Source organism: Ailuropoda melanoleuca, chromosome 1, assembly GCF_002007445.2.
Source record: "Ailuropoda melanoleuca isolate Jingjing chromosome 1, ASM200744v2, whole genome shotgun sequence".
NCBI classification, from domain to species: Eukaryota; Metazoa; Chordata; class Mammalia; order Carnivora; family Ursidae; genus Ailuropoda; species Ailuropoda melanoleuca.
In genome coordinates this window covers 5,388,229-5,401,103 of record NC_048218.1, presented here as the reverse complement: position 1 = coordinate 5,401,103, position 12,875 = coordinate 5,388,229, and the positions used below count along the sequence as shown (strand labels likewise).

Sequence of the window (12,875 nt, the reverse complement as noted above, 5' to 3'; positions counted from 1 at the left end):
AAAAAATTATTATAAAAAATGCCTATTTACATTAGGTATTGAGTTTATAAGGTGGCTGGCACAATTCTTCACCGTCTCCAAATAGTGAATTTTTCGTGTTTATCTGGGACACAAGCTCATTGTGTTACCAGTTTTTCTCTACTTCTTCCTGATCTCTGTTCTGCTTGTTTTTGAAAATGCTGATGATTTATCCCAAGTAAATACTGACGCTGGGTTCTACGTCACTCTTTGTGACGCACACCAGCCCACGTGAGATTCTTCACCTCCTTCCTGCGGGAACTACTAGACCCAAGGCAGCGTCTTTCACCATCATGGAGTCTCCATACACCCTTGGCATTGGATACAAAAGCAAAGAATAATTGATTGACAAATTAGATTTTAGGTCTCAGGGTCAAGCTTTGAGCAAGAACCCCATGATTCCTAAAAATGGAGATTAAAAATTGATCCAAAATCACCAGTCAATAAGCTGTGGGGAGCCTTCCCTTCTTAATGGATTTCTGTACATTCTTCTGAAAAATGCAGGTGTCAAAATTTATGTTGCTGATCAATTTGCTCTTTAATTAATGATTCCAGTGACATTTGTGTTATTGCTCAGCAATGCAAAAGAATGTGCCACCTCCACTCTGAAGGAGTGGGGATCAAATAATCAAATACGTAGTGTCAGTAACCAACCCACTGCTTGTCAAGCTGGCTGTTTGCACACATCACTTGACTTTTTAAATCTTAACCCTGTGCAGTCCGATCATGATAGCAATTTTGTACATGAGTTCAGTTCAGAGGTTAGGTAAGTAAGGTGCCCAAAGACCCTTGGGCAGCAAGGGGCAGAGCCAGCATCTAGACACGGCTTTTTGTCTACTGCATTTTTAAAAACTAAGTTATAACCACGTTCACTTAGGACATAGCTTTGTAGAGCTCTCCATTAATGTGTGACTTTCTAACGGCATTTCATTTTGCCCTAAGATTTCCCTAAATAATCCAATTTCTTCGAGCGGAATTGGGTGATACATGCACATTACTGGGGAGAATTACCTGTGTGTTCTGGACAAGCTAAAGCTAATGAGGCTAATTTGTGTGCACCCCAGTGAAGCAGGAAGGGCTACAGAGACGGTGAGAATAGTGTGGGAGTAGACAGATGGGACAGGTTGGGGGAGTAAGGCTGGGCCTGCAGAGGTGAGGGCTGAGAGTAAGACGGGAGATGGTATGCTCTGGGGGTCAGAGAAGCTTTGTTGGGGGACAGAAAGGCTGCAGAAAGAGTCTCTCCAGGCCTCAGAGCCCGAGTCCCCAGCTTTGCTCCCACTGGATGGACCAGTGTGTCTGATATGCCACATAGAGTTGGAGATTGCAGAAGCATCGATCGTGCCAACGGGAGGTCTAAGAATGGCTAACACCTCCCCCACTGTGCTCTGCCCATCTTCCTGGGAGCAGAGTCCTGGAAAGAAGACAAAAGTTGTAAAGCCAAAATCTGTGCAGAATTTTGGGGCACTGGTATCTCATCCCCTCCTAACTCTGGGACAGTTCTGTGCCCTGATTGGGAGAGTCCCACGTGGGTATCATTTGACATTATTCGCTCCTTCCTTTCTTAAGGTGGAGAGGGTTTGTCTCCCTATTGTTATATTTATCAGAACTTTACTTTTTAAACAGTCTCAGATATGGCACCTCAGAGTTTCCCTTAAAATAATACAAAAACAAAAACAAAAAAACCCAAAACCCAAAACCACTTGCCATACAGTTTTTGCAGGTTTGGGAAAGAGTCACACAACCAAGTCCACATTGTGCGGAACAGCAAGAATTAATGGCCTGAGCCAAAGTGAACCGTAATTTAAAATTTTACTAAATCACTATGAATTCCTCTAAGAAATTAAAAAAAAATCAATATGAAGCTTTCAAACTAAAGACGTATTCCAAAGTGATTCTAAAGCTGGCGTGGAATAATATGACTTAGACCGTGATGTAATCTTCCCGTGGAAGGAGGGAATCATCTGAGCCTATGCTAACAGCTGACGAGTCATGGAAATTATCCTGATGGGATACAAAACAGGAATGACATGTTTTACAGCTCTGCGACAAAAGGCATTTTTGTTTAAATAATCCTCGGCCAAAATTTTTTAAAAAGAAGAAAAATTCTAGGGGAGAGAAACGATGGACACGTTGAGCAAAGGTGACCCAGGAAGTCGATGGTCTGAACGGCGCTGGAATATTTTGGGAGGGCAGCAGGTGGTTGGCCCGGAGCAGAGCCAAGGACAGGCCGATGGAGGAACCTCAGGCTCTGGGACCCACCCTCCCAACACTAGCTTCTGGCCTGGGTGCTGTCGCTCTGGGGCATCCCCCCACATGCCCCCTCTCTCACCATCCTCTTTGGTCCGGGTGAAGATCTGCTCACTTCTGACGCCGTCGCCGGCGCGGGTAAAGGCCAGCACCTGGATACTATAGTTGGTGTACTTCTCCAGGCCATCCAGCTCCAGGGAAGGCTGCGTCGTGGTGACGTTTTTAATCTCACCCAGCTCTGGAGGACAAGAGAACAGGACGCGGTGACTGGCTGGGGGTGCACCGGGCTCTCTGTCCAGCCCTGGGCCTCGCCCTCCAGCTGCTACACCCTGAAATCGCTCCAAGGGGCTGTGCATGGCCTCATCCCCACGAACTGCCCCAGAACACAGGGGTCCCAACATCGCCCTGGAAAGCAGAGCGATTCACTCCACGTTAAGTGTTAGAACCCAGCGCCGACCTCCAGGGCCCAACGTCCCCCAGCTGCCAATCAAGTGTGCCCACCACACGTGACCCAGGGAGTTCGGGACCGTACGTCGCTCGCTCTGTGGGTGCATTTCTAATTGCTCATCAAGAAACTTCTGCAAGTCGAGTTTTGTTTTTTGTTTAAGAAGCAAACAAGCTCGACTCTGATGTGCATGTGTTTTCAAGCACCTAACTTCTCAGGGATCTGAACTGAGACGAGGCGGCTCAGCTAACAGTTCCTCTTACCTGGCGTGACCTCCCCGCCAGCCTCCCTACTGAAGTGACACGCTGATGTGTCAGAAACGCGGCGTTCGCTAAAAATGCTTCACTTTCCGGAGTGGGATCAGCTCACCATGTTCGAAGGTGGAGTTTATGCTCGCCCATCTTAGGCGTATCAGACAAGGCAATTTGAGAAAACTTACAGCGATGTGTTAAAGACCTCCATGGGTGTTCTGGATTTTGAAATGAGCCACTTACAGAGCAGCAGGAGAGAGCTGAGGGCCGCTCACCCCCAGACACGACCATCCGAGGCGTGCTGGCACTGCCTGCGAGCCTGTGTGCCCAGTAACTAAGAGGACGGGGGCAGGGAGCAGGACCAGGAGGGATTCCTGGTTGGGTGGCTGGCTATCGGGAAGGCCACCTGTGCATACAGTCAGCAAGCTGTGGGGCTGTCTGTCAGCTTCTCCCCCTCTTGCCTTGGTGAAGACAACCTCCAGCCCCTGCATCCTCACTTAAGTGTTGGCTTCGTTCTGGGTTCACATGCTAACTCATTTAACCAGCACACCAACCCTGTTATCTCCACGACTCATTCATGTTACAGGTAGGGAAACTGAGGCAGGGGGAGGGTCAGTACCTTGCCTAAGGTCGCGGTGCCTAGCACAGTGGCCGAGAGCACAGCGGCTGTGGAGCCACAGTGCGTGGCCTCATGTCCACAGACCACGGTCTCAGCGCCCCGTTGTGGTCACTCGGTGAAAATGTCACGTTGGCCAGATTAAAGGAGCTTTCTCTTCCTGTCCTCTGTCTTTCTGTCCTCCTGTCCTTCGGGCATATCACACAGAAGGCCACCTGTTAATTAACAGCCACCTATTTTGTGACAGTGACGACTCTAGAATGTCTTTTTGGTTTCTGTCAGAGCTGGACATAGGAGGAAAGTTGAACCTCAAATAGAGCCTGGAGTGGCCCAGGCTTGCGACGCACCTGCCAGGACCTCTGTGTGGGGTGAGGGCTGCGGGGAAGCGGGCATGGGAGGGACGGTGGGTCACAGACACTGCTGCAGGCCTGAGCGTGAGCCCAAGGCCCGTCACCACCTTGCGCAGATCGTGGGCCAGTCCTGCAGCCGGATGCTGTGCTGGGGGAAAGGGGCAAGGAAGGCGGTCCCCAGAAGGTGCCTTTGGCCTGGGGTCTTCTGGGGAGGCCAGCAGGGTGAAGACTATTCGGGGCCACAATTTGGACGCCTCTGCAGGTGGCTTATGAAAATGAAAAGATGTTCACTCATATGTGGGTTCGTTGCACATTCAGAGAGTGGACAGCCATTAGGCCTGATGAGTTAGGAAGCCTCCCCTCAGAAGGGAGGGTCCGCCGGTGACCACCAGAGCTCTCTGTATTATATTATCTGCTTACGATGTTCATTTTCCTGAACGGATCTAATATAGGTGGAGTGGATTAGGATAGAAAAACTCAAATGCTAATGGGAAAAAATGCAAGTACAGATCTCATCGAGATCTTTCCAGATTTAGGGACTTCCACTCTGTGGAAGATCTCTCTCTCTCTCTCTCCTTCTCTCTCTCTTTCTCACCCCCCCTCCCCAGGGAAAGTGGGGTTCCATAGGGCTGCACACCAGCTGCTAGTTAAGAGACCTTGTCTACATCATTTGACCTCTGGGGACTTAGGGTTTTTGCTTTTGTTTTGAAATTTTTATCTTTAAGAAGGGCCCCGGGTTCTCTTGCTGCTGGAGAGAGCGGACTGCGGTCTTTTGCTGCAGGAGAAGGTGATGCTGACACGTCGGGGTAGCTCCTGGTAAGACACCGTGACGGGGAGGATATGGCTGCAAGGGACAAGGCGAAGTGGACCATCCCCATCTTTTCAAAGAAAGCAACAATTAAAGCAGAAGAATTCCGTCTACTCAGGAAGCACAATACGGATTAGAATCAGCACCTGGATGTTTACTCGTCTTGGGGTTCATATTGCTTTGATGAGCTGATTTATTCATGAACCAGGAATGTGACTGCAGTCAAAACCCCCATTCAAGATTACCCCCCGAGGTTCCTAACACGGTCCGGGCGGCACACTGGGCGTTTTCCTGACTGGCAGATACCTGATGCTCAGCAGATAACGGAGAAAGTAGGAAAGAAAATGATGACAAAAAGCCCGATCAAAAGAGCATGCTTCATTTGCTATTCTTTTGAGCTTTTGTTCTTTTTTTTTATGGTTTAAGCAGGATTTCTATCATCTACCTTTTACAGCCTCCATGGGGTTATTAAAAAAACCCCAGGAACTAAAGAATAATGTTCAGTTGAAATAATGAATAAAATAATATGAAATGAATATATAAAATAAATTTAGACATATTATTTCTACCACAAACATTTTTAACTTTCTGTTTTAAAACAAATTGTTTTATGTATTTATACCCTCCCTCCTTCTCAAAGCGTCTAAGGCAAAACAGGGGTGGAAATGGCATTTCTAAAGCAGCGCCAACTGCGGCCCCACCAAAGCGAACATCCGCTCGGCACTAAAAGCCGCCTCGCTTCAGAAGCACCGAGTTGTCTTGGGGAAACACAGGAGAAATGACAAAGGGCTCAGATGCAGACAGAGATGGGACTTCAAAGTGTACAATTTTTCCAGCAATTGCAGATGAATGGCCTTGTCAAGTCTTGAAAAGTATCGAGCTTTCAGATTCTGATAAAATACTCAGAAATTGCACCAACATACCGTATGCTTAGTCTCCCCTACCAGACGCATTCCCCACTTTCATCTGACCTCGTTAAGAACGAAACGCTTTCTTGTGTATGGATTTGAGGAAATTGCTAATCACAGTGGTAGTAACAATCTGTGTCCCCCAGTCTGTGAGTGTGTTTGCCTGTGTGTGTGTCTGTGTAAAAGCACGTATGTGGGAGTGTTGTGTGTGAGTCTGTGTGTGTCTGTGAGTGTGTACCTGGGAGCGTAAGTGCCTGTGTCTGTGGGGGTTGTGTGTCAGTCTGTGTGAGTGTGTGTCTGTGTGTGTGTGTCTGAGTGTGTGTGAGTGTGAGAGAGTGTGCGGTGCTTTCTCAGGGTTCGTGGGTCCAGTCCTTTACACAGTCACGTTCTCCGTCTGTGGGAACCTCGGGGCGGCAGCCTGAGGAGTTTCTGGGGAAGCGTCCAGTAATCCATGGAATCACTGCTAATTCACACATGTCCCTCCTTACAAGTAGCAGGTGAGGAGAGCGCTCCTAGCACGTTTAGGTCTCTGAGGGCTTCGTTCTCATCTTTCGGAGATGAACCGTAGAACGCCTGCCTTAGACATTAAGCACACCACTTTGATCTGAATACACTGAGCAAAAGCATCTGTAGGAACTGTATGCATTTCCAAGCAGTCTTTATTTAAAGACTTCACGGTTTTGATGTTTGCGTTTTGAAAGCTTTAGAAGCGTCGAGTCAAAAGAACCATATTGACCACGTTACCTTGGTGGAGCCAAGGTGTTAACGGGCAGGATTGGCAAACGTGAGCGATGTGTGAAAATGTGGATGGAATGGGGGAGGGGCCACCACCGGCTGCTGGAGGAATTTCCGGCAGCAACAACGACAGAAGGATCCAGTGCCACACCGCGTCTAGGTGAGTATGCACGAGCATTTAGTTCTGCCTAAAGCCACGACAAGTAAGCACACAGTGACAGAGTATGGCGGTGTGTCAATCACATGGGTACTTTTCCAAATTGTCACTGATCCACACTTTACATCTATGGGATTTGTAAAAGCTCTTCTGAGGCCCGAGAGGGGAAAGTTGTTCCAGAATCATCTATGCAGGTCTGCCCCTCTCTGGGGCTGGCTGCGCAGTATTGGGCTGTGGTTCTATGTTCACTAGATTCTCCCTCCCTCCCTGGTCTGGAACATCCAAGAGGGCAGATGCTGCCTCCACTGGGTCGAGCATGAGCCCGGCACAGAACCGATGCTCTGCCAATGTGTCTGCCTTGGGTCAAGCAGGTGAATCTTTACAGAAAGGCTCTAGGGCCGGGCGCTGTGTGAGGCGCTATACTCCACAGCAGGGGGAACCGGGTCTGGTCCTCAGCCCTGAGAAGCCGGTCCGGTATAGACATCAATAACTAAGCCTCCAAAAGCTGCTCTTTCCTTAGCAAATTAAGCTTATTTATTTAAGCGTCTTCCTTCCTTTATTCTGGTGCCAGTACTGGAGCCCCTTGCAGCCTCGCAGGCCCCGTGTGTTCTGTTTACGGGGGCAGGGACAGCCACCTGCTTGGCAGAGCAGACCCAGGTGCTCTGGGGGTGGGATGATGTGGGGGCGCTGGCTCAGAGGTGAGCCTGCACTAGGAGTCCCCACGAGGTCAGAAGGGGTGAAAGAAGCTCCAGGCAAGAGTGGAGGCATTGTCCCCGGGGGGCAGGGGTGCAGGAGACAGCTGGGAGGAGAGAAGGGGAGGGTGCAGGTGTGGGCCACACGAGTCTTGCGATGCAGGCAGTGAGCAGAGCTTAGCAGCTCCCCTGTGAAGGCCGCAGGGCGGATCTGAGCCCATCCTGCTCGTGGAGCGGGGCTCGGTCTAGTTTAGGAGAACCGACCCCATGAAAGCACCATCACACTGAGTCGTAGTCTCCCCAGGAAACTTCTGACCCCAATCTCAGCTCTACCTCAGCAGGTCACACTCTCATTCAGTCTTGGCCAAACACACAGAAGGATTTTGTCCTACACCTTGAGAGAAACAAACACACACAGAAACAAGAAGAATGAAGAGAAACAGGAGGAGGGGAAGGAGGAGAAAAATAAAACAGGAGGAGACAAAATGGAGGGTTCTGGATGGAATGGCTCCGAGGGGAGTAGCAATATTCCTGGCAAGTGGTTCCACTATTTCCCCTGAACCCTCTTGTGGGTCAACTGCAGGGACTTAGGAAGGTTCCCTGCAGAGTTTTATCAGGAAGTTGGAAGAGGTCAGCCTTTTAGGATACACATCACATAGAACTTTCTAGAATCAGATCGACATCTTGGTGCTGCCTGCAGAGGCTTGACATAGATGCCCATCTAGGAAAGCACAACCCTGCCTACATTTCCCAAGCGCCAACCCTCGATACCTCAAATTGTTTTTTGAGGATGCACGATGTCTCAAGCAGTTCTACGCACCTGTGAGAACGCAAGATGAGAGGTAAGAACAGCACGACGTGGGGAGAGTGCAAAGATGCACCCTCCATACCCTGAAACCCACGTTAGGAGCGGGGATCTGCTAATCCCATTGCGTGTCCTCTGGGGCAAACTCACAGCCCTAGTTTTCATCCTCTTACCTCCGTCCATCAGGTTGGCCCAGTAAATGACTCTGAACCCCTGGAGAATTCCATTCAAGGCTTCCTTGGAAAGGGTGGACCAGGATATTGATATGCTTTCTGGTGATGTTGCTATGGCTTGGACATTTTCAGGGGGGTAACTGGGAACTGAAATTAAATAATTAGAATCTGTAATAACTGTGGGTGGCTTAATTGGCAAAGCAACCTGAATAAGCAACATTAGTTTAACATTTCAATATGTAAGCAAAGGAAAAAAATCACAATCCACAAAATTAAGGGAGGAAAATGAGTACCATGTCCCTATTCAAATAGTGTAACTCCATAAAACAATGTGAGTTTATGTGTAAGTCCTAACAGATTTCCGCAGTCTCTCTTTCCAGCTTAACTGCTTCACGTGGAAGGAGGCTGTCCCAGGACTGAGGAGCAGAGAACACTTCTGATCTTACTGCAAGAGTAAAAGGCCATTACTTCTCTGGTTTATTTCCCCATCTTGTGACTGTGTGAAGTTGCATTTGCTTTATACAGCACATGTCCTCTGCATTTTGTCGTATCTGGCATATAAATGGGAAGCCTAGCTGTTGAAAGGTGCTAAAAAGCAGACATTACATACCACCCCCTCCCTGGTCAGGCCCCACTTGCAAAACTGTAACATTGTGTCAGAGGAAAGAGAGTAAATGGACTGAGATGGGGGCTATTGAAATGCTTTTCACATCGAGTTTATGCAGACCTTAAATGCCCCGGAGAAGGGACAAAATAGCAACAGAACCACACACATCACTGAAAAATGAGCATTGAGGTGAAAGCCGAAAGGCATATGTAATCGTGATTGCAAAGGTCATGTCATTGGACAGAAAATCCCGGTCTTTGGGTTTCTGGTTTTCTAAGACTTCTCTCCCTATAGAAATGGTCCGAGCAATTCACCATGTGCTCCTCAAACCTATGATCACGTGGCTAACTGCACAAGAGGTCACTGCTGTGCAAATTTGGTGTCTTAAAATCTACACTTAGTGCTACAATGAAGCCCGTATCTTATGCCCCTAATGTGGGGTCTCTGGACGCAGAGCTCTCTGCTTTTCAAGCACTCCTGAACAGTCATGGGAGAAGGGGAATTAACTCCTTGTGGTCACTAGGGGGCGCTCGGTCACCGTGAGATTTGCGCCAGGAAGCCTGCTGGTTCCTTGCTCTGATCCAAAGTGCTTGGTAATAGAAAGCAAACATAGGAGGAAGGAAGGAAGGAAGGAAGGAAGGAAGGAAGGAAGGAAGGNAGGAAGGTCGGTCCTCCTTAACACTGATTTGAAAGAAACTCTTGGGAATGGATTCCTACATTCTGGTCAGGTTTCTGCAGTCCTATGGAGACCCTTGGATGCACTCTGGAAAAGTCCAATTCTCATGCTTGGAATGAATGAGAGGGAAGGGATTTGGGCTTTGCAATCAAGCTCTGTCAAGGACGGGACCCAATCCGTGCAGAGGGAGGCAGACTTCCCTGGAGCCCCCAGAACCCCAGGCCTGGCACCTTTGTCACTGCAGAGCCAGCAGGGGCCGGGCTGTGGGGGGCAGAGTGGTGAGCAGAGCAAACCCTTGAGGAAGGAAAGGCGCGAGCGGGGGCTGCCAGAACCTACCGTCCTCGAGGGTGGTGGTGATGATTTCCTGAGAAGAAGGTCCCGTGCCAGCCCGGTTGCAGGCCTGCACCACCAGGCCGTACTGGGTGAACTTATTGAGGTTGTCCAGGGTGTAAATCTCACTGTCCCCAGTGGTGTCGATACTGATAATGTTGAATTGGAAGTTGCCCCCAGTGCTGTACTCCCGGTAACCTATTTGATAGCCACGGATAATCCCATTTTGCAAATGTTTCTTGGGAGCCTAAAGAGGAAAAGAAAAGAACACACTAAGGAACGCTGGAGGAACTACAGGAGGGAAGCCAGCACTCACCCCCTCTTAGGGAAGCAGAGTAAAGTCTGAAGGTCACGGTAATAATAACAGCAGGTGTGCTGGCGGGAGAGGAGTCAGGGGCGTAGCGGCGAGCCCAGGCGCAGCCTGCTCTTGGCCGGGTGCTCGTTCTCCGGAAGTCGGAGACACCGAGTGCGTTAGTGGCACCGACCATCACACAGGGACCCTGGTCTTCACACCTTCACCCGGCAGAATCTGCAGAAGTTAGAGCTGCTCTGCCAGCTTGTTCAAGGCACTGGGGAGCAGGAATGATTTTCTATAACAAGGTCCCTGCCCTCATGCAGGTTACAGTCCCATGGAATGTTCCAGAATAAAGGTGTTTCCTGTTGGCAGCTCCAGGTGAAAGGAGTCTCCCACCGACATGAAGGCACAAATCATTTTGGAATCATTTCACGGAGATTTAAACTGGGCAGGGGTGAGGCCGTAGTTAGCTACTCTCTGCTAATGACAGAGGGTCTGCCGAGTCGCAGACAGAACACTTCAGCCACACTGTGGGTTTTTAAAAGAAACCAAACTCTTTTCAAGTATGTTATGAGAACACCACAGCAATGCCCTGAAGTAATAAAAGTTTTGTAGAATTTCAGGCAGTCAAGAGATACGTGTCTGTGCAAATGTGTACGTATGAGTGTGTTGTCTGTGTGTGCATGTGTGAGTACATGTGTGTATGTACGTGTGTGTGTCTGTATTCCACTTCAAACCATGGATTTAAGTTACCCAAGACCATGAAAGTCTTTCTCTGTCCCCAAAGCGCTGGCAGTCCAGTTGGAGAGAGGGAGTAAACACTTAGGAAACCAGAGAGAACCTCAGGTGTCTAAGCATCTGGCACCGGATGGCGAGGCCAGTGGGCATCCAGCATGTGGCAAACTCAGAGTGGTTGGAAGAGGCCAGCCCCGGCGGGCATGGAAGGATGGCCTGGGTCTGGGACTGGGGTGGGGACGAGGTGGCACGTGGTACCTGCAGAAAGCAGCTGGGGGAGGCAGAGTGGCTGGAGCGGAGTCAGGGGTGGTCAGCACACAGCCGTGAGGAAAGGGGGCAGGTGAACAGAGAGGGCGGGGCCACCAGGTGGGCAAATTGCCAGCCCATGGAGTCCGCACAGGAAGAAGGCAGAACGAGGCTTCGAGCAGCACTAATGCATTTCAGCAAATATTTATGAATTGTCTAATATGTCCCCTCCCAGTGGGATTAGATGGCAGTAAAATCACATTTTTAAAAGCAAATTTCCTCATTTCCTCCTCAGATCCTAAGTCAGGATCACAGTGTGCTGGTTATGGCATCAGGTCAAGAAGCAAGTGAAGGGAGCAGAGGCAAATGCCCATCAGAAAATGTTTACGTAGAGCGGCGAGCAATTTAGCGAAATCTTCCAAAGTGGGGGCATCTGCCTGCTGACTTTAGCTCCTTGGGTTTGTGATCTGGTTGCGCAGGTAGGTGGGGTCTTCTTATCTTCCCTCGCATAGATTAAAGTACATTCTAACTAGCTTAATTTGTGATAGGCATTTTTAAAAGATTTTATTTATTTATTTGAGAGAGAGCATGAGACAGAGAGAGCAGGGGTGGTGGGGAGGGGCAGAGGGAGAAGCAGACTCCCCGCTGAGCAGGGATCCCAATGTGGGACCCGATCCCAGGACCCTGGGACTATGACCTGAGCCAAAGGCAGGTGCTTAACTGACTGAGCCACCCAGGGGCCCCATGATTGATATTTTTAATCAAAGAAACATTTAACAAATCACACGAAGAGAAAGTATTGTTTTCATGCACAAAAACAAGTCAAAATTCTAACTATGTCAGGGAAAGTTTATGTTTTACTATTATTTGTAGGCTGGATCGTCAGATTTCCACTTAGGGATGTGCTTACATTAAAGAAATCCTTGAGAATATATTGAAAACTCCGATCTCTTTTTAAAAGTCCATAGACAGAGGAATTCTGTACCTTCAGTGTAGGAAATTTTAGAGAATGTGGTACAAGTTCCAAAGGGCTTTGAAAGTGACCCTGGAGACTTTCTCTGAGTTGAATGGATAAAAAGATGGTGGGGACAGGGCATGTGGATGAGTCTGGCAATGGCCTTCATGTCATCCCAAGATAAGTTAGTGCATAATATCCTTTACTTTAAAATATGTTTTTTGGGGCACCTGGGTGGCTCAGTCAGTTAAGTGTCTGCCTTCTGCTCAGGTCATGATCTCGGGGTCCTGGGATCGAGCCCCACATTGGGCTCCCTGCCTAGCGGAGAGCCTTCTTCTCCCTCTCCCTTTGACCCTCCCCCCTGCTCATGTTCTCTCTCTCAAATGAACACATAAAAATCTTAAAAAAGTAAAATATGTTTTGGATGATGCGTTAAACATCTGAGCCTTGGAGCATGCATTTACCTGGGATAAAGGAAGATGTATGTAAGGGAGAAATCCTAATGGGGAAAGCAGTTCTAGAATAAATTCTCTGGCCGTTAAATAGCATCAAATTGTGATTGACAAAATGGATCAAAAATAATTATTTGTTTCATGAAACTAAATGAATGAAATTAACGGTGGAGTAGGAAGAAAAGAAAAAGAGGAAATCCGGTAGAGTTCTTGAACATACTTTGAATCTGGATTGCAGATACCGGAGAAGGCAAATTTCCTATGAAACGACTTCGATCATGCCCCCTTCTCCCCAAATCTCAGCAGTACCCATTGTAAGATTTAAGCTCGGTTGTAGTCTTTTCAGGCTAGTGTCCCCTGGATGTTCCCTGATG

The 12,875-nt window shown here is 48.6% G+C and overlaps 1 protein-coding gene across 1 annotated transcript in view; it reads right to left on the bottom strand.

Annotated features, from left to right (window-relative positions):
• Positions 1 to 12,875, bottom strand: part of DSCAM (DS cell adhesion molecule) — a gene marked incomplete at its 5' end in the record, with an annotated part of 727,362 nt that overhangs the window by 94,825 nt on the left and 619,662 nt on the right. Inside the window, 3 exons of the mRNA XM_034653984.1 lie at positions 2,348 to 2,503; positions 8,206 to 8,352; positions 9,825 to 10,065. Of these exons, the coding sequence (XP_034509875.1) occupies positions 2,348 to 2,503; positions 8,206 to 8,352; positions 9,825 to 10,065 (544 nt within the window). The remainder of the gene's footprint in view (positions 1 to 2,347; positions 2,504 to 8,205; positions 8,353 to 9,824; positions 10,066 to 12,875) is intronic.